Source organism: Hibiscus syriacus, unplaced genomic scaffold (assembly GCF_006381635.1).
Source record: "Hibiscus syriacus cultivar Baekdansim isolate YM2019G1 unplaced genomic scaffold, ASM638163v2 tig00116951_pilon, whole genome shotgun sequence".
NCBI classification, from domain to species: Eukaryota; Viridiplantae; Streptophyta; class Magnoliopsida; order Malvales; family Malvaceae; genus Hibiscus; species Hibiscus syriacus.
In genome coordinates this window covers 4,762,316-4,783,963 of record NW_024063482.1, presented here as the reverse complement: position 1 = coordinate 4,783,963, position 21,648 = coordinate 4,762,316, and the positions used below count along the sequence as shown (strand labels likewise).

Here is a 21,648-nt window from a genome sequence, read left to right as displayed (position 1 = left end):
TTTTTAGAGTAGATAAGTAACATTTTATGTTAAAAAGCCTACTGTAACATTCTTTGTTGTACCAATTATTATCAAAATTACTATCAGTTGTATAACTTTTTAAATTAAATATGATAATATTTTAAGTTAAAACGCTCCACAAATTAATCTTAGATTATCGTTGTACACAGAATTATCTGTAATTGGATGCTAAATTTTTTATTATTTTAATAAAAATTTAAAATAAATTAAAATTTATCAAAATAATATTTTTGATTTAAACCCCTAAAAAACAATGTCATGAAAAATAATAATAATAAAAAAGCTTTTAATAATTCGATTGGACGACAAATATATAGACTTCGAAAACCAAAAGACTGTTAGTCTGTTACTAATAAAAATATTTCCTTTTTTCTGAAAAAAATTCTCTGAATTCGGAACCCTAACTTTGGATGGGAGATTCATTGGAGAGGATAGGGTCGGAGACATCCATGCGATTAGAATCCACGATCAAGGAAAAGCTTTCCTTGGACATCGATCCTCCGCTCAGAGAGAACCTCGCTACTGCCGATGATTGGCGGAATGCTCTCAATAAAGTTGTTCCGGCCGTCCTCGTCCTCCGTACTACTGCTTGTCGTGCTTTTGATACGGAGCCTGCCGATACTAGTTATGCTACTGGTTTTGTAGTTGATAAGCGAAGGGGGATTATTCTCACTAATCGCCATGTGGTCAAACCAGGTCGACTTCCGTCAACACTTAATTTCTTTATTTAATTGTTCTTTGTGTTGGTTTTGCTTGATACTTTTGCTATTTCCTCTTTTGCTTCTCCAGATATAAGTGAAAAGGTTCGATACTTATTAGTAATTGAAAAAAATATAAATTTAATTGTTTTGAGTAATTAAATGAATGATTTTGTTGTTGCACGGATCAATGGATCACTTATGTTTGATACTTTGATTGTGCCTTGCCTTTTTTAGCTATATGCTCATATTTATTCTTGAGTATGATTTTATTTTTAAGACTATAGTTTTTACTTTTGGGCGACTTTTTGAAGAAGAATAAAGCAGATAGTAGACAAAAAGGCAATAGCTGAATGGTGCTGTCTGTGCCTTTAAAATGTTGGAAACAATGTTTGTAAATTGAGAAAATGACTCTATTTTGTCTGTTTTTAGGACCTGTTGTTGCCGAAGCAATGTTTGTAAATCGAGAAGAAATAACTGTGCATCCTATATATAGAGATCCAGTGAGTAAACTCTGTTACATAGCATTTATCTTGTTTTGGTATTATTTAGTTCATTTTTATGCACTAGGATTTCTTGACGTGACTTCTGAAATGTACTGTTATTGCCTATATGTATAATTTTTGTTGTTTTCCATGGAAGGCTTGATTTGTGAGCCTATATTGATTGAAATTACTTGATTTGGTTGTATTTAGATTATCTGCTGCCTCATATGCCTTGCATAGAAGTTAATTTTTTCTTCTGTGTTCTTTGAACAAAAACTATTATTAGTCCATCCTGCTAACTGAAAAACACTATGTTTTTTATTAGGTTCATGATTTTGGCTTTTTTTGTTACGATCCTGATGCAATTCAATTTTTAGACTATGAAGAGATTCCACTTGCACCAGAGGCCGCTTGTGTTGGCTTAGAAATCAGGGTTGTTGGTAATGATAGTGGAGAGAAGGTAGTTGAATCATATTATTAGCCTTTGCTATACTTTTGTTAATTTCACACTTTTATTTTGTTAACATTATGCGCTGATGTTTAGCTTTATGTTTAATTCCATTTACCAGGATTGTAAAAAATCATTTAAATGAAAGGAGTCCTTAAGCTGGCTTTTGAGAAAAATCATGGCTTTGATGTAATGCTTCTATAGAACATAAAACCATAACTAACTGTTATTGTTATGGTTTGAATAAAAATTTGTAGGTTTCCATATTGGCTGGAACTCTTGCTCGTTTGGATAGGGATGCCCCTCAATATAAAAAGTATGTGGCACTTTATTAATGGTTTTCTTGTGAATCATCTACTTTCCCAGTAGATTTAATATCACGATCTTTTGATAAATTATCATCTCTATCAAAACCCTTAGATAACCACATGCTTTTGTCCTATTAAACTGGTTTGTACAGTTATTGATTTTCTTCTTATGCCTTGCAATTGTGATGATGAATGTTTATACATATTTTCATCAGCATTTCAGAGACTTGTGGTTCCAAAATTTTTCATGGCATGCAACCTTTATTGAATTTTGCTTTCGGATGCTATTTGTTTTTTTTATAGGAATAGTAGGCCTCACTAAAAACCCCTTTCATGATTAACGGAACTTGAAAATAGTTCCTTAATCAGCGGAAGGAGGAAAAGAGTGCCCTAGGAATTCATTAATCTTAAAACATTAAAAAGTAATACAAAGTCTAATCTCCCTCCAGAGATAAAAAGCCAAAAAGAAACAGCCCTTAACAGAACATAATTCTCAACCAATACCAGCCTTAGCTAGAACATCCGCCTCTATATTGGCTGTTCTACTAACCCATCTAATAAGACCTTCATAAACACTAAGCTTTTGAATAATTTCCTTAAAAACTTGAACATAAACGACAGGACAAGAACCAACATCCTTGACCCAACCAATTGCCACCTTACTATCACTCTCGATAATCAATCTCTCTTTAAATCTGTGGCGAATAGATTCATAATAATATAACCCCTTTAGGATAGCTTTTAATTCCATCAAATTTGGAGGTCCCGGACCAGCAGGGTCTTTGAAGGAGCCAAGAATCGAACCAGGAATATCTTTCAGAACACCACCTAAACCACTCCTCTTCCAATCACTAGAAGTAGCCGTGTAACACCCAACCCATACCCGACCCGGATACGAGTCCGAGGTGTCACATTGACTTTTCAAACTTTGACTCTTATAGAAAAAAATAGGGAAATTTAAAACTTTTATAACATTAAAACTTATTCAAAACGTTTACAAAACTATTCAGAGCTTATACAATATATATATTCTTTTGATTACATGCCAACTAGAACTTTATTTATTAAAATATGTATTATTCACCTCTTTTCTGATCTGACATTTGGTAAGGAGAACTGACCTGTCTTGCTCCACATTGCTCATTACTCTTCTCGAAACCTACGTGTGAAACAATCACACGCTAAGTCGTTGACTTAGTGAGGCATATAAACATGTAATACAACTATAATTCATATCAAATGCATGAGCAATTAGTATTACAATCATATCATATAAAAGCACATATATATAATTTCTGCAACATGTACACACATGCACATATATCATTATCAACACGTTTAACATTTCTCATTCACTATCATTAATCTTTATAATTTAACACTCTTATATAAACATTTGTCTTTACCATATCATGCATTAACCAAGTAATACACCATTATGTAAATCATGTAATCTATTCCATATAACAAGTCACATATACATATCACATTTAGTATACTTGTTTACTCTCTTTATTAACCCATGTACACTATTGAAAACTTAAGGTATGTGAGTACATTGAGGTTGTGCACACATATGCTGTCACCACAGCTCGATCAATGTCCTGCAGGACCTATCCAGAGGTCATAAAGATCCTCAGTAACTATCCAGAGATCATAAAGATCCTCGACAACTGTCCATAGGTTCTGAAGAACCTAGGTGAACTATCCATATGTTCCTTAGAACATAGGTATACTGTCCATATGTCTCGAAAGACATAGGTAATTATGTTCATATGTTCCGTAGAACATAGGTACCCTCGACTCTTGGCATGCCAACTATACCCCTAGCTCTCATGACACATAACATGGGCATTATCTTTTATATCCTTTTTCATATTCATGTAACCATATCATATATTCATATAAGCTCATGGTTTCATTCACATATACATGTAATCACGTAGTTCATGTCAATTCTCATATGAGCTCATATTCATATAAACATAGGATTCACCCTCATGTATCACATAAACATATCATCTTACAATACATACAACACATCAATACCTATATTCACATATACCTATCATTTCATTATCCTTATTATTATTCTTATCATCACCATTAATCCCTTTTACTTACCATATTCATATCAATAACACATATACTCATGCGCACATATAATTCATAACAAATACATACTTCTATGAATTCATGTTTTTCACTATTGGAAATAGACTTATCACAAGTCTTATTTTCCCTTGAACCTCATATACTAGAGAATGTGCACTCACCTTAGCTTTGCTTTGATTCGATTATAATCCTTCAATTGATCCAGAACGGGATCACGTTTTATATCTACATCATCATACATAGATCTATATTAGTATTATAACTAATATACTCTAATGGTTCACTCTTTAGACTAAGAGAAAAGGCAATTTCATCTTTTAATGAAGGTATGCATCGATGCACTACTGATGCATCGGTGCATAAAATGCATTCGATGTTTGTTTATTACTGGGATGCATCGTTCGATGTATTTATTTTAAAAGAGTGCATCGATGCACTACCAATGCATCGATACACCTTTAAACAATTTCAGGGTTTTAACATTGATGCATCGGTGCACTATGAATGTGCATCGATGCACTCTGCCCAGAACCTCTTTTTGAACCCGAAAATTCATTCTTTTTGGATTAAATCCTTCATATTTCAACCCCTTTCATATTCCTAAATTTCATATACATACTTAAGCTCATTAATATTCATTTATCTCATCTTTAACCTTAATATCATCTCCTCTTTAGGAATTTCAAGAATCATACCCTATTTTCCACATGTTTCAAATCCAATTCTAACACTTAATACTTCTTAATTAAGCTGATGGCAAGTCAAATTTAGCTTCAAATTCAACTTATCAACTCCATTCTGGAAATTCACTCAAGAACTCCAAATCTTAAATCTTCCCTAACTCATTTATCTTTTGATTTTAAGATAACTTAAGCTTTCCTTAAGCTTAAGTATCACCTAAGAATCATAACCCAACTTTTAATTCAACAAATAACCAACTAATTAAGAAACTCACCTTTGAGCTGGAGCTTCACACACAAAGAAGAAAGGAGGAGAAGAGAATTCTGGAAACATTGTTTCCCTCATTTCCCACGTGTAAAATATATATCCCCACTATCACATTTATTTAATTCCTTAAATGATCAAATGACCATTTTACCCTTTATTTCCTTTAATAATTACTAAACAACCTTCATCATATATATCCAATAATCATTGAACTATTTCATTCTTCTACTTTAGTCATCAAATTCTGAAACTTTACAATTTGGTCACTAACCTATAATTTGGGATGTTACAAATCTCCCCTCCTTTTAAAAAATTTGTCCTCGAATTTTCACTACACATCCTAAGAAGAACATATCTTCTAACGTTCTCATGTTGCTTTCTGAACTTAATCTTTTGTATCATCTTTAATAACTTGGTTCTTATCTTTTCAATTATTCGACTACCTTTTTACTTTATATCTCCTATCATGTCACTTATTAGATAGACAATAACATTAATTTTTATTACTCAAACTCATAAATCAATCAAATTCCTTGTCAATCTTCGATTGCCTTTCAAGAATAACCAAACTTTTATTTCATCCTTACTTGACTGACTCCAAAACTTCCTTAATACATATAAATCTTTATTCATTTCTCTAACTACATCCACTTGGCCAAGAAACATAACCTTAAATCTTCATCATAACTGATTAAACATATACTTTGCATAACTAAACAATTTCTCATATTACCTGACATACCTTTCTTACTTCTGTTTAAACTTATAACTTATATCTCAACACAATCTTTATCACATCTAATTCTTTAAACTTCATCCTTTCATTTTCTTCATAACTCAAAATCTTCTTATACACCAATCATATCTTTCTTTCATGTTCACATACTCTTTTCCTATCACTTAAACTTATCTCTGATTAGCAGACTTTATTATATCTTTATAACTTTACTAATCAACTTCACTTATACAAAACCTCATTCTTATCGTATCTTGCTTGTATTTATTTTTTTTTCAAAAATTTCTTTAAAACACATAAATATTTATCTCATTGCCTATATCATATCTATATGATCAAAATACACAACCACATCCAGATTCGTATCTCATTTGATTAACTTACTTTATATTTCCTTCAAATTTGATAATTCTAACATCCATGCCATTACAGCTAATTAATAACAACTTTTCAATCTAAGGCGTAAGCCCTGATCAAATTAATCATAAACATCATTTCAGTTAAAATCAACCCAGTGTAATTCACTTATTGAACCCATACTCTCATTCATATACAGTATTATGCCTTGTCTCCTTTATTACCTCTCATTTCAATGATTAAAATACATAACCATATCTCAATCCACACCATACATAATTAGCTTACCTTGAAATCATCTTCTAATCCTTTAACTTTAATACACTACTATCTTATAACTCTGTTAGTCAACATCAATTCTTCCAATCTAAAACATAAACCTTCATCGAACCATTCATATACATTCTTTGCAGTCGGAATTATTTCAACAATAGTTTACTCAACTAATCAAATAAACATCCAATCTCATACACCCTGACACTTCCATTATTCAAGCTTAATATTCTAACTTCCTTTATTTATAAACTGATCATTGATGTACCCATACTTAAACTCTTCTTATCAATCCTTAGTTTTACTCAAACATTTGAATCATCACTTCCTTCACTCTATCACTTTACTATAATCACAGTATACCACTGTATCCAGATTCACTTCATATTTGGTTATCATAGCCTACCATATCTTGAAATCTTGTAATTTCAATACATTTCGTTCCATAACTTGTTAGCCCACGCTAACTCTTTCCATCTTAAATACAAAAACAATATCTACCTCACTTGATACATTTAAAATACTTCTTCTGCTTTGATTTACATAACTTCTAAAAGAGCTTTTAACCCAATTCACAAGGGTTATCTTTAACCCTGACTTATCCTCAATTAACTCTTTGTTTAATCTTTCAAGATCAAACCTACTGTTGGAGTCTGTCGAACTCTCATCTGATTTGATTCTCTAACGGAGAATACAACTAATTAATGTTTGGTTTAAAGTTGAACCAGAATCTCTACCTTTCTTTGATGGTGCTAAAATTCTATGAAGCACTAATTCTCTTAATCATCTAAGATTTTATTTCTCCAAACTTTTCATTCTGAGCTTTTTCTCTTTAAAGCTTTAACACAATTAACCATTTCTTGAAACGATAATAAATTCAAAACCAGTAACACTCTTTTAATTTAAGGCGCAAGTCTTAACAACAAGTCACATGTATCATTTTCAGTCAGAATTAACTCAGCAGCAATTCTGCTTAGCTTAATAAACTTATAATCATACTCATACAAGGTGTAATTCCCTTGTTTCAAGCTCGTGTATTCCAGTTTCGTCTGTCTTATAAACCGGTCATCAATGCACTTATTCTTGAACTCTTATACAATTCTAATCACATCATTTAATCTTTTAACGTTCTTATGGTGACAATTGTCCACCATACTCTAACTTACCAAAGTAGTAACAAAACTACTCAATTCAACATCTCCACTTTGAATAAATGAAAACCTTCTATCATATCATTCAACCAAAGGTCTATAACAATAGAACTTTCCTCAAATCCACCCATGAACTTGGGTGCTCGCAACTTTATCAACTAATTTGACACATTCATTCTATGAGTTAAATAAGTATAAATTGAAAACACATCAGAACATTCTTCAACATGAAGAATAATTTTTCCAAATTTTATACTGGCACTTCCTGAGGTGTTCGCTCTTCTCCCTGCCTGGCCAGGGCAGGTGAATGCTATTACCTTCAGGTTTATTACCTTTCACTTCTTTCGAATCTCTTATTATCATACTTCTATTATCACATAATAATCTATTTTTATTAGCAAGACATCATACTCCTTACACTATCAGATCAGAATTTTTCACTTTGAGTTGGCATGTACACTTTTTAAAACACTATCGGCTAAACCGTAGCTCTGATACCATTAAATGTAACACCCCAACCCATACCCGACCCGGAAACGAGTCCGAGGTGTCACATTGACTTTTCAAACTTTGACTCTTATAGAAAAAAATAGGGAAATTTAAAACTTTTATAACATTAAAACTTATTCAAAACGTTTACAAAACTATTCAGAGCTTATACAATATATATATTCTTTTGATTACATACCAACTAGAACTTTATTTATTAAAATACGTATTATTCACCTCTTTTCTGATCTGACATTTGGTAAGGAGAACTGACATGTCTTGCTCCACATTGCTCGTTACTCTTCTCAAAACCTACGTGTGAAACAATCACACGCTAAGTCGTTGACTTAGTGAAGCATATAAACATGTAATACAACTATAATTCATATCAAATGCATGAGCAATTAGTATTACAATCATATCATATAAAAGCACATATATATAATTTCTGCAACATGTACACACATGCACATATATCATTATCAACACGTTTAACATTTCTCATTCACTATCATTAATCTTTATAATTTAACACTCTTATATAAACATTTGTCTTTACCATATCATGCATTAACCAAACAATACACCATTATGTAAATCATGTAATCTATTCCATATAACAAGTCACATATACATATCACATTTAGTATACTTGTTTACTCTCTTTATTAACCCATGTACACTATTGAGAACTTAAGGTATGTGAGTACATTGAGGTTGTGCACACATATGCTGTCACCACAGCTCGATCAATGTCCCGCAGGACCTATCATAAAGATCCTCGGTAACTATCCAGAGGTCATAAAGATCCTCGGCAACTGTCCATAGGTTCCGAAGAACCTAGGTGAACTTTTCATATGTTCCTTAGAACATAGGTATATTGTCCATATGTCTCGAAAGACATAGGTAATTCTGTCCATATGTTCCGTAGAACATAGGTACCCTCGACTCTTGGCATGCCAACTATACCCATAGCTCTCATGACACATAACATGGGCATTATCTTTTATATCCTTTTTCATATTCATGTAACCATATCATATATTCATATAAGCTCATGGTTTCATTCACATATACATGTAATCACGTAGTTCATGTCAATTCTCATATGAGCTCATATTCATATAAACATAGGATTCACCCTCATGTATCACATAAACATATCATCTTACAATACATACAACACATCAATACCTATATTCACATATACCTATCATTTCATTATCCTTATTATTATTCTTATCATCACCATTAATCCCTTTTACTTACCATATTCATATCAATAACACATATACTCATGCGCACATATAATTCATAACAAACACATACTTATATGAATTCATGTTTTTCACTATTGGAAATAGACTTATCACAAGTCTTATTTTCCCTTGAACCTCATATACTAGAGAATGTGCACTCACCTTAGCTTTGCTTTGATTCGATTATAATCCTTCAATTGATCCGGAACGGGATCACGTTCGATATCTACATCATCATACATAGATCTATATTAGTATTATAAATAATATACTCTAATGGTTCACTCTTTAGACTAAGAGAAAAGGTAATTTCATCTTTTAATGAAGGTATGCATCGATGCACTATTGATGCATCGGTGCATAAAATGCATTCGATGTTTGTTTATTACTGGGATGTATCGATGCATGCCTTATGCATCGATGCACTAATTGCATTCGATGTATTTATTTTAAAAGAGTGCATCGATGCACTACCAATGCATTGATACACCTTCAAATAATTTCGGGGTTTTAACATTGATGCATCGGTGCACTATGAATGTGCATCGATGCACTCTGCCCAGAACCTCTTTTTGAACCCGAAAATTCATTCTTTTTGGATTAAATCCTTCATATTTCAACCCTTTTCATATTCCTAACTTTCATATACATACTTAAGCTCATTAATATTCATTTATCTCATCTTTAACCTTAATATCCTCTCCTCTTTATGAATTTCAAGAATCATACCCTATTTTCCACATGTTTCAAATCCAATTCTAACACTTAATACTTCTTAATTAAGCTGATGACAAGTCAAAATTAGCTTCAAATTTAACTTATCAACTCCATTCTGGAAATTCACTCAAGAACTCCAAATCTTAAATCTTCCCTAACTCATTTATCTTTTGATTTTAAGATAACTTAAGCTTTCCTTAAGCTTAAGTATCACCTAAGAATCATAACCCAACTTTTAATTCAACAAATAACCAACTAATTAAGAAACTCACCTTTGAGTTGGAGCTTCACGCATAAAGAAGAAAGGTGGAGAAGGGAATTCTAGAAACATTGTTTCCCTCATTTCCCACGTGTAAAATATATATCCCCACTATCACATTTATTTAATTCCTTAAATGATCAAATGACCATTTTACCCTTTATTTCCTTTAATAATTACTAAATAACCTTTATCATATATATCCAATAATCATTGAACTATTTCATTCTTCTACTTTAGTCATCAAATTCTGAAACTTTACAATTTGGTCACTAACCCATAATTTGGGATGTTACAAGCCGCATCCACATTAAGTTTAATAAAACCCTTTGGAGGAGGGGACCAAAGAACCTTAGTTGAAATCCGATTAGTATGAGATGAGCAAGAATCCACTAAGGACGGGTCAGCAATAAGAGCATCCTTGGAAATAGAAATCTGAGTTTCCCTAGCTAGAAACCATGAAGCAAGCCTGCTCCTTGCTAGAAAGAATATTTCTGCTCGATCAAACTTCCCTCCTTCAAACACTATATAATTCCTAGTTTTCCATATTGTCCATAAGACCACTCCAGGGATAAATGACCACATCAGAGAGTTGGTCTTTAAGTTAGTCCATGCTATTAGGAATTTTTTTGCATCTTCATGAAAAACAGACTGAAAATTCCAATAACCCATGAATTTAGTCCATATTGGCCAAACAACCGAACATGAAAAAAAATAGATGAGATGAAGACTCTTCTTCTAGATTACAAAAAGGACACATAGAATCATTTATGCCCTGAACACCTCTATTAACCAGAGCTGTCTTCACTGCCAGCTTCTTTAAGATAACTTGCCAAAGAAAAGTCTCCACTCTTGGAGGCAGCAAGCCCCTCCAAACAATAGATTTCCAAAAATTAGCTTCCTCCAAATCGGAAATACCCGAATAATATAGATTGGCACATGATTTAACATTGAAAACCCCTTCTCCATTCCCCTTCCACAACAGTCCATCAACAGCATCAGCAGAAACAGAAAAATCTGAAATAACAGCCATCAAGTTTGACTATTGTTCAAATTCCCAATCATTCAACTCCCTTCTCAACTGGACGTTCCAAAACCAGCCCCCAGAACTGTAATCCCCAAACTGAAATAATCTTTCGGTTTTGTTCACTGCAATAGAGAATAGTCTAGGGAACATGACCATCAAAGGATGATCCAATGCCCAATTGTCTTGCCAAAACCGAATATTCCTCTCATTGCCAATTTTATAGCTATAATTGCTTCTGATACTACAGCCCATCGAATCAGCTTTAAAATGATTATTCACCAAAGATCTCCATATCCAAGAAAATTTAGGAGAAACCTTACTGTCAAGCTGCATCAATGAAGAATCCATTTTGTATTTAGTGCAAATCATTTCCCTCCAAATCACCTTCCTCTCAATAGCAAACCTCCAAGCCCACTTTTCCAATAGAGCCCTATTCATCGTATTTATATTAGGAACTCCCAAGCCTCCTTCAATTTTTGGTTTACAAATGCTGGTCCAGCTTACCCAATGGGTTTTCTTCCTCCCACCTCTTCCACCCCATAAAAAATTTGACATAATAGAGTTTAGGGTCTTGTATACTGAAGCTGGAACCTTAAACAATGACAAATAGTATATAGGAAGTGAACATAGGACTGATTTAATCAAAACCATCCTGCCCGCCAGTGACAAAGAAGAGCCTTTCCAGCCTGCTAACCTCTTATTGAAGCTTTAGACCACTGGATCCCACAGAATGTTAGAGTTCCTGTGTGGACCAAGAGGGAGTCCCAAATATTCTGAGGGAAAAGAACCCACTGAACATCCAATCGTAGCTGCCCAATCCTTAATTTCATCTTCCCTTAAATTCACCCCAAACAATTTGCACTTCTTCAAGTTCAACTGAAGTCCAGAAATAATCTCAAACACTCGAAGCACCCTCTTCACATTTAAGATCTGTTTTTTTGACGCACCACAGAAAATTATAAGGTCGTCAGCAAATTGTAGATGTGTTAAATTAAAATTCTTCTCCTCATTTCTAATCATCAAACTCGAAAAGAGACCCCCTGAAACAGCCTTAAGTATCAATAAATTCAAGAGTTCCCCAACTATATTAAACAACAACGGAGACAAAGAACAGCCTTGACGAAGACCCTTAGCCATTGGGATTTCCTCAGTTAGAACCCCATTCACCAAGACTGAAACAGTTGCTGAAGTGATGCACTTCGAAATCCACCCTATCCATCTAGAACCAAAGCCCATTTCCTTCATAATTCTGAACAAAATAGGCCAGTCAAGAGTATCATATGCCTTCTTGAAATCAGCTTTAAAAACACATCCTTTTAAACCATTCTTCTTCCAAAAGTCAATCCCTTCATTGGCTATAAGGGAACAATCCAAGATTTGTCGACCGGGAATAAAAGCGAATTGACATGAACTGATCAAATCTGAAATGCAGCTCCTAAGTCTCCTTGACAGAAATTTAGAGAGGATCTTGTACAAACCACCAACTAAGCTAATAGGTCTAAAATCATCCAAACCACCAATGTTTGAAATTTTCAGAATAAGAGTGATGAAAGTGTGATTTATTCCATGTTCCCATTCCTTCCCCAAGTAAAAATTCTTAAAGAAGATCATAATATCTTCCTTAAGGACCTGCCAAAACCTCTTGAAAAAACCCATATTAAAGCCATCAGGACCCGGAGCTTTGTTACTTCCACAAGACTTCACAACATCCCAAACTTCCTCCTCTGAAAATTCCTGCTCTAAGAACTGATTCTGCTCCAAAGAAATTCTGGAAAAATCCAAATTTAATTCATCAATTTCTAGAGTAGATCGGTTATTGTAGATCTTAAAAAAATAATCCTTCACAATGTCCTTAATTGCAAATGGGTCTTCAACTGTTTCTCCTCTAAAATTAAGTGCCACCAGTGCATTCCTCTTCTTCCTAACCGTAGCACAGGTATGGAAGTATTTAGTGTTGCGATCCCCGTCTTCAATCCATTTAGATCTCGAATACTGAAACCAAATCTGCTCTTGGATCTTGTGCAGCTTCCCCAATTCTGCTCTACAATTATTCAAATCAGTTAATACCTCACTATCGACAGCACCCTGCTTTTGTTGAATATCAGCCTCTATCTTCGAAATTTTCTTCTCTAACTCAGAAATCAAGTCTCCTGGATACTTATCTCTGTTTCCATACCACTTTTTTATTGCATGTTTGGCACTCCTTAAAAGACTAAAAGCACATGCCTTCTTCTGACTTTTCTTATAACTCTGAATAGAAGAAATAATCATATCCTCAAAACCCCCCTCATCCATCAAATAGTTGAACATTATAAACGGTTTTTGACCCCAGTCCACTTCTTTATTCACAAGAATTATGGCATTGTGATCTGACAATGATCTTGGTAGAAGAGACTGCAAAATGTCCGGAAATAACGCTAGAAATTGACTGTCAACCAAAAAACGATCTAATCTTACAAACGTGGGATTCTCTTGGTTATTACACCAAGTGAACCTTCCCCCATTCATAGGAAGATCAATTAAGCCCGTATGAAGAATGAAGTCATTAAAGATCTCCATTGAGCTCCTACTTTGACCTCTGCCCATCTTCTCATTTTCTTGTAAATAGACATTGAAGTCCCCTCCCACACAAACGGGAAAATTTTGTCCACTAAGAAAACTGCTTAATTCTTCAAAAAAAACCAGCTTTCTCTTCCTCCACTGCTGAACTGTATACATTGATGAAACCACAACTGAAGTTTTTATTCCAAAATTTACCAAAGGTAGTTATAAATCTCCTACTAATAAACTGACTCTCCAACTCAAAGATATTGTCATCCCAACAACACAACAGGCCCCCCGCTGATCCAACTGAAGGAGATTCCAAAACTCCTTTAAGCTTATTAATCCCACTTCTCCTAAAGAAAGACCTCTTAAATTTTCAGTCTTAGTTTCTTGCAACCAAAGGAAAGTAGGATTTAATCTAGTGACTAAATTCTGAACAGCCCTCTTTTTTTCATTTTTCCCCAAATCCCTAACATTCCATGAACATATTACTAACTTTGACATCTTCATAAAGGGAAAAAGGTACAAACAAAACCCTCAATCAACCAAACCTTTATTAATCCCAATCAAGCCTTTCTCTAGAGCTATGATTTTTTCCAAAAATGCTTCTTTCCCTTCCTTAAAAGACTCCCAAAAGCTTACTAACCTCCCAAGTTTCTACAGCTTCTTTCAATAAACTCGAGAAAGCTGAGGAGGATGTTGTATCAATGCTCACCTGGTCAAGGGCTTCTCGAAACAGGATCCTTCTAGCTCTCCTCTTCCTTCTAATTAACAAACCAGATTTGGGTCTTAAGCATTCACCTTCAGAAAAGTATCCCTCTATCTTGACTTTGACTGTCATCATTTTAATGCTTTATACCTGGTGATACATGCCATAGAGGAGTTACATGTGCACTGCATGTACTTCTTTTCATTTTAGGTGGTCATTCTGTGTTGCATATTTTTCTAATTGACTTTGTAATAATCTGAAATAACATTTTCCTTTGACAATATTATATGTAAGCAATGTTTGATGACCTGCTCAGTCTTTTACATTATAGTCATGACTTCTGATCAGTAATTTGACCTATTCTGTCTATCTTATGATTTCTAGAACTTTCTGGCCCTTTATTGATTCTTTTACAGTTGTAATGTGTGGCATGGTTGTTGACATGCTTATTTGTTACAGGGATGGCTATAATGACTTCAACACTTTCTACATGCAAGTATGTATTATATTCTTCATGGATCCATTGGTTTAGATTTTTATTTTTTTCCTCTATTGTTATTTGAATATGAGCAAAAACACGGTTTTACTACGGAATGTATAAAAAAATATCTCAAGTGTCTTTTGTAAATTATGTACTTGCTGGTTTCCATATTTTAACACCAATGTTTGACATACAAATAGTTTAGGATAGTGGTTTTAACTTTAAGATTTCTTATATTAAAATTTCATTTTTTATATATTTAATATATGATGGTTTTAATACCAAAATGTGTAATATAAAGAAGGAAAAAGGAAAAAGGGCAACCTGTACCTTAAAAGAAAAGAAAGAAAAATGAAAAGGCAGTATTCAAACGGCCCAGATGAAAAAGATAAACATTAATGTTGGAAACGAGGGACCATCTAATTGTGTAGGTTTCTGTCAGAAGTTTGTGCTAAATCGTTGGAAAGTTGTTTAACTTTTCTTTTCCTCCAAAAATGAAGTTAATGCAATATACTGCACATGATGTCTAAGAGGCTCAGAATAAGAAAACTGTAGACAGCTTATAACCTGAACAGCAATTCTGTCAAACAGTGTGGCATGTTAAGATGTCTAATTATCATATCATTGTTGATAATTCTGTTAGCCACTGTATTTTTTTGGGAGCACCACTCATTGTCTTACTTTCAACATGCAAGCTTGTCTAGGCTGATTGTATTGTTTTCCACTTTTGCATAACTTCAGGCAGCGTCAGGGACTAAAGGTGGTTCAAGTGGATCCCCAGTGATTGATTGGAAAGGCAGGGCAGTGGCCTTGAATGCTGGTAGCAAGTCATCAAGTGCATCTGCCTTTTTCCTTCCTCTAGAACGAGTGAGTAGTATTTTACTTGCTTGATCTTCTATGCCATGCTTCTGGTATTATCCAAGGTTTTTTTAAATTAACTCAATTGATAGATTTAAACATTATGGCTCTTGTAACTCAATACTTTCTATGATTTCTTAGACTTGGCAACCTTAGGGAATGACTAAAAGCCCTGGACCTATACATGAAACCATTTCTGTTGTTACGCCTGGAAAGGTCTATTCATTAATAAGCTTTTTATTATTTATGTATTAGTAATATTTTGTTGCATGCCTTCCAAGTATTATTGAATTGCATTCACTTGAGATTTGCATCAGCAAATCTGGATCTCATAAAAGTTTGTCCTTGTCTTGTTATGCTCTGTGGGTTGAAATGCAAAATTTATAACTTAGAGATATATTATTTATTCTCTGCATAAGGTAGACCTTTTTTTCTTTTTCTGAAAATAAACAGTTAAAAATAGAGAAGATTTTTTTTATTGCAAGAATAGCATTCTTGAATTTACTCCAGCAAGTTAATTGTTGACTAGATCGGTATCTGTGGAGACTTATAAACCATATTGACCTGCTCAAGATTTTTTTGTAGGTTATTTGTTCATGCCATGTTTCCCCGCTTGTAATATTGGGTTAGAACTAGCTCATTTTCCTTATTCTGATGTATTTTCAAAGTACTTCGGATGCATCATACATGCTTCTAAAAATAGCTATGTGGAACTCATACTCCTAGAGTTTTATTTGCACTAATAGCCTTTTCAATCAATTTCTGAACAGGCAGAACCTTAATTCTTAGTCTCTACTTTCAATGGAAAATCAGATATTGAATAATTTATTTACTTTTCAGGTAGTAAGGGCGTTAAAGTTTCTCCAGAAAGGAGATTCGTACAAGATTAAGTGGGAAGCAATTTCTATTCCTCGTGGTACGCTTCAGGTTTGTTGTTGATTTAATCCTTGCAGAGCTTCACTTCTGTTTTTTAATCCCCCTTCTTACTTGTATATGTAAGGTTCATTGTTGCTTTAGGTGATTGCAATGAAAATGAAAACTAGAAACATCTGTTGATTTGCTTATTTCTTTTAGAGTTGATATGCTATGATTCCCCTCTGGATATTGGTGTTTTGAAATTTTTTTAAACGGACTTGGTATTCTTGCATCTACCTTCCACTAACAAACATGAAACACCATGAATATTAATTTACCGTTGGAAGAGTAAATGCTCTGTAGTCCCAGAGTGAAAGAGAATATGGAGGAGAGACAGAGAAACATGTAGCATAATCGAGGATTAGGGGGGATAAAAGGATAAGATTAAAAAGTGACGGAGGAGTGGATTGAATATTCAATTGCAATGATTCAACATATTGACAATTCTATAATGCCTAAGTTCCCTATATAACCCCCAAGCCAACTATATATAGTTTACTATTCATAAATCCTAACTCAGGTCCTCAACCGCTGATCTTCCTTTAGCCGAGCTCAGCAAAAATCCTTGTTGGAGTCGTGATCATTCAAGCTCTAGAAAACACTGCTAATTCCAGTCATCACTGTAACACACATCATAGTTTGTCAGCAGCCACAGTTTTAGATGGTTTTGTTTTATGTGTTTTGCTTTTTGACATTTCTGTCAATATTTGGAAACATGCTTTAATACAAATTTGATGTAAGATTTCTTTTCTGTAGACTACATTTGTCCATAAGGGGTTTGACGAAATTCGCCGGCTTGGTCTCCAAAGTGAAACAGAGCAGGTTTCTAGTCCTTTGTTGCGAACTTTCTGCTAGCTTTCCAATGGCTTATATTAGAAAAAGTGCATCCTTATTTAGTTTCCGTTTCTTGATTTAGATGGTACGTCTTGCTTCTGCACAAGGTGAAACTGGAATGCTTGTTATTGATTCTGTGGTGAGCAAACTTCAGTTTTCATCATTCAAAATCTTTATTAAATATTCTCTGTTTACTTTTAGTTCTACTATCTTCTAAATCTGAACCTACCTGTAGGTGCCGGGTGGTCCCGGTCATAAGCACTTGGAGCCAGGTGATGTGCTTGTTCGGGTGAATGGGGAGGTTAGTTATGCACTCATTCATTGAAGAAGTATGTTTTATTTCTTAATTTGGTTTGGATTCTCTCTCTTTTCTCCATGACCCTATATGATTAAGCAGCTAGAGGAGGATCAGTTCTGTCTCTGGCTTTGCCAAATTTCAACATGGAATATAAATATTTTGTATAAATTTAAGTATGAAATCTTCAAGAATATCATGAATGGATCTTAGATCACAACCTTATTTTTTGTGATGAAGTATGTTCCTAATTAACTTGCCCCCTTCCTCTCTCAGATGAGAACCTAGTGTTGATGTGTATGATTTATACGGAACTCTTGAAGACTTCCTAGGTGGTTTTAACAAGTGATGTGTTGTGATTTGGTGCTTTCAATGATTTTAAGGCGGATACTTGATTTCTGGGTGCCAACAGAACCCCTTTCAAGTACTTGTTCAATTAGGATTTTCGAAATAATGTCAGGCCTCAAACTGAATCTTACTAAAAGTAAACTATTTGGTATTAATATCAGTGAGGAAGAGGTATTGCAGTGGGCTAATGCAATTGGATGTTCAGTCGGGCATTTCCCTTCGGAATATTTGGGACTGCCGCTTGGTGTTAAGAGAAATTCTACTTTGATGTGGGATCCGGTTTTGCAGAAGTTTTACAAAAAGTTAGCCGGATGGAAGGCGAAGACTATGTCAATGGTGAAGGCTGTTTTGTGCTCTTTACCCATCTATTTCATGTCATTGTTTAAAATTCCCTCTTCGGTGATTGTTAAACTTAATTCCATCATGGCCAAATTTCTATGGGGAGGAGGGGTAGAGGTAAAGAAAATTCACTAGATTAATTGGTCAACAGTGTGCTCTGCTAAAAGCGTTGGGGGTCTTGGTGTTTTGGATCTCAATTATATGAATAGAGCTCTCCTAGAAAAATGGTCGTGGAGGTTTGCTAACGATAGAGAGTCAGTGTGGAAGAAGGTTATCTGCTGTAAGTATAATCTGGACACTAGATCTCTGTTGTTCAAGGATAAGTTTCCTGCACATGCTTCTTGGATTTGGAAATCGGTATTTCAAAACCATTTCAAAGAGGATCAGTTTGGAGATAAGTTTTGAAGTATGTTCAATGTACGGGTGGGGAATGGAGGGAGCATCAGTTTTTGGTTTGATTTTTGGGCGCTTGATTTCCCTCTTAAATCCCGAGACTGTTTGTTCTGTCTTTAAACATGAATGGGAAGCTTAAGGAGTTTGGAGAGTTTCAGTCATCAGTTTGGTCTTGGCATGTTCAATTGAGAAGAAATCTAAGTGACTGGGAGTTGGAACAGTTTTCTGATCTTATGGCGATAATTCACAATATCACTCTTTCCCATGATTTGTCAGATGGGTTGATTTGGAAAGGGAATGGGGAAGGTATCTATTCTGTCAAGTCCAGTATGAAGTCTTGCTGTCCTGTTTCGACAACAGACTCCTTTTGGATGAGATGTATTTGGAGAGGTTTAGTGCCTCCTAGAGTGGAGGTCTTTATGTGGCAGGTGGTGTATAATAGATTGGCAGTTAAGCAAGAATTACAAAGGAGAGGAGTTTCAGCTATTGTTGATGTTGCATGCCCGTTTTGTAAAGAGGAGGTTGAATCTTCAGCACATTTATTTTTCACTTGCACTGTGGCATGGAATCTTTGGAATAAATTTCTGAAAATTTGGGGAGTGTGTTCGGTTTTGCAGGATAATGCTCAAAGTTTTATGGTAGCTTGGGAAGAAATGGTCCTTAATTCTAAAATTTGGTCCTTTATTCCGGGAGTGGTTCTATGGACGATTTGGAAAACTAGGAATGACATTGTGTTCGATGGGGGAAGGGTAGATCAAATGGAGTTATTTTTTATGGCAAGATGTAGGTTGGCTACTTGGTTCTTGGCTAAATTCAATGACGTGGCTATTCTAAAGGACTCTCTCATTTCTGATCCAACTCTTGGGGACTGTTGTTCTAATCCAAGGCTTTCGATCATCAAAACTGTGTCTTGGTATCTTCCTCCAAAGGGTTTTATAAAATTGAACGTCGATGCAGCAGTGAATGGAGATTGGAGGAAAAGTGGTGTTGGGGGCATTCTAAGAGTTGAGGATGGCTCGGTGATGGGTTCTTTCCAAGAGGCAGTTGGTCCAGGTCCACCTCTGTTGATTGAGATTATGGCAATAAAGAAGGGCTTATCTTTCTTCGCTTTGATTCATCAGAGGTTTAAAGAATACTTAATTGTTGAATCAGACAGTAAACTAGCAGTAGAGTGGGTCAAAAATTATGATTGTTGTGCTTATGTCTACAAAGTCTTTGTGAAAGACATTGTTATTTTGTTAAGAGATCTTAATGGTATTATTAGATGGGTTCCTAGATCAGCCAATGTTGAGGCTGACAGCTTAGCTAAAGCTGGTATTGGCTAGTTACACAGCTTTCTATTAGGCTTTAGTTAGGATTTAGGTTGATTATTGTAAAGGGTGTGTTTTTTTTTATAGAAGAGTAGGCCTCATTAAAACCCCATTCAAGCCCTCCATGTTATGAGAGTAACATGAAGGATCAAGGAAGAAGGAAAAGAGTACCTAGAACATTTTATTCATAAAAACCATAATACATAGTTATAGCATAACATACTCCAAAACCTCCTACTGAAGAACATAAGACATAACTCCCAAACCTTACAACAAAGGAAATTACATTTCCTACAAAACAACACAACCAATATAAACCAAGAATCACCCTATCCCATCTTTAGCTAGTTTATCAGCTTCCCAGTTTTCCGCCCTCAAAATATGCTTAATAATAATGTCCCTTCTAGTCAGTAGCACAATTGTATCGTTCACCAAGGAAAGAAACAAAGGGGGCATAAACCCGGATTCTTGATCCACTTCAAAGGGTGTGTTTTGTTTTTAAACATTATGTACCTTTCGGTTTTTAATGAATTAAGGCACTCTTTTCCTCCTTCCGTGGATTAAGGAGCACTTTATGCTCCATTAATCATGAAGGGGGTTTTTAACGAGGCCTACCTTCTTATAAAAAAAAAAACTACTTTACAACTTTCATTTTTCTAATAGAATTTTCTTAAAATGCTATTGGCTTTAATATGTTATTGAAAATGTATTGCAGGTAATTACTCAATTTTTGAAGTTGGAAACTTTAGTTGATGACAGAGTTGAGCAGAAGATAGAGTTACAGATTGAAAGAGGTGGCACACCATTGAGTGTGCAATTAGCGGTAAAACTTCTCTCTCTCTCTCTCTCTCTCATTTATGTCTATTTAGCTCGTTCCTATCAAAAAAAAAAATGTCTATTTAGCTCACTGTTATTTGAGGCCTTGAGGTTTAAATTAGATTGCATGTTATGTAGTTTGGGTTAATTGTAATTTTGATTGTGGCGGTGTGAGTGTGACCTATGTAGCATTGCTAATTAGCCTAATCTTCGGAATAGTTTTTAGTAGTAGCTTGCATGTTTATGTAAATTTTGATAATCAAGTTGCTTTTATCTTTGTAATTGGCTAATTTAGTTGAAAAAATATTCAGCCTGAAGTAGTTCTTTTAAATGATAAAATTTAGGATAACCAGTTACAACATTTTTTTCTTTCAAATTAATTCTCATAAATTTAGAGAGTGAATGTGTATGTTTCTGACTCACCATTAAATATCTAGTAAATGATGAATTTAATATCATTTACAGAATCTGAATGTTCATTCTTTTTGTTTTTGATGCACATATTCCAAAATGTG

The 21,648-nt window shown here is 34.4% G+C and overlaps 1 protein-coding gene across 1 annotated transcript in view; it reads left to right on the top strand.

Moving 5' to 3' along the window:
• The first annotated feature begins 402 nt into the window (after positions 1-402).
• LOC120189119 (protease Do-like 7) overlaps positions 403-21,648 on the top strand; it is a 40,956-nt gene continuing 19,710 nt past the window's right edge. The window contains 11 exon segments of the mRNA XM_039192454.1: positions 403-717; positions 1,152-1,222; positions 1,530-1,664; positions 1,910-1,968; positions 15,004-15,040; positions 15,767-15,892; positions 16,724-16,810; positions 17,555-17,620; positions 17,715-17,771; positions 17,868-17,933; positions 21,033-21,140. Of these exon segments, the coding sequence (XP_039048385.1) occupies positions 432-717; positions 1,152-1,222; positions 1,530-1,664; positions 1,910-1,968; positions 15,004-15,040; positions 15,767-15,892; positions 16,724-16,810; positions 17,555-17,620; positions 17,715-17,771; positions 17,868-17,933; positions 21,033-21,140 (1,098 nt within the window). The 5' untranslated portion in view covers positions 403-431.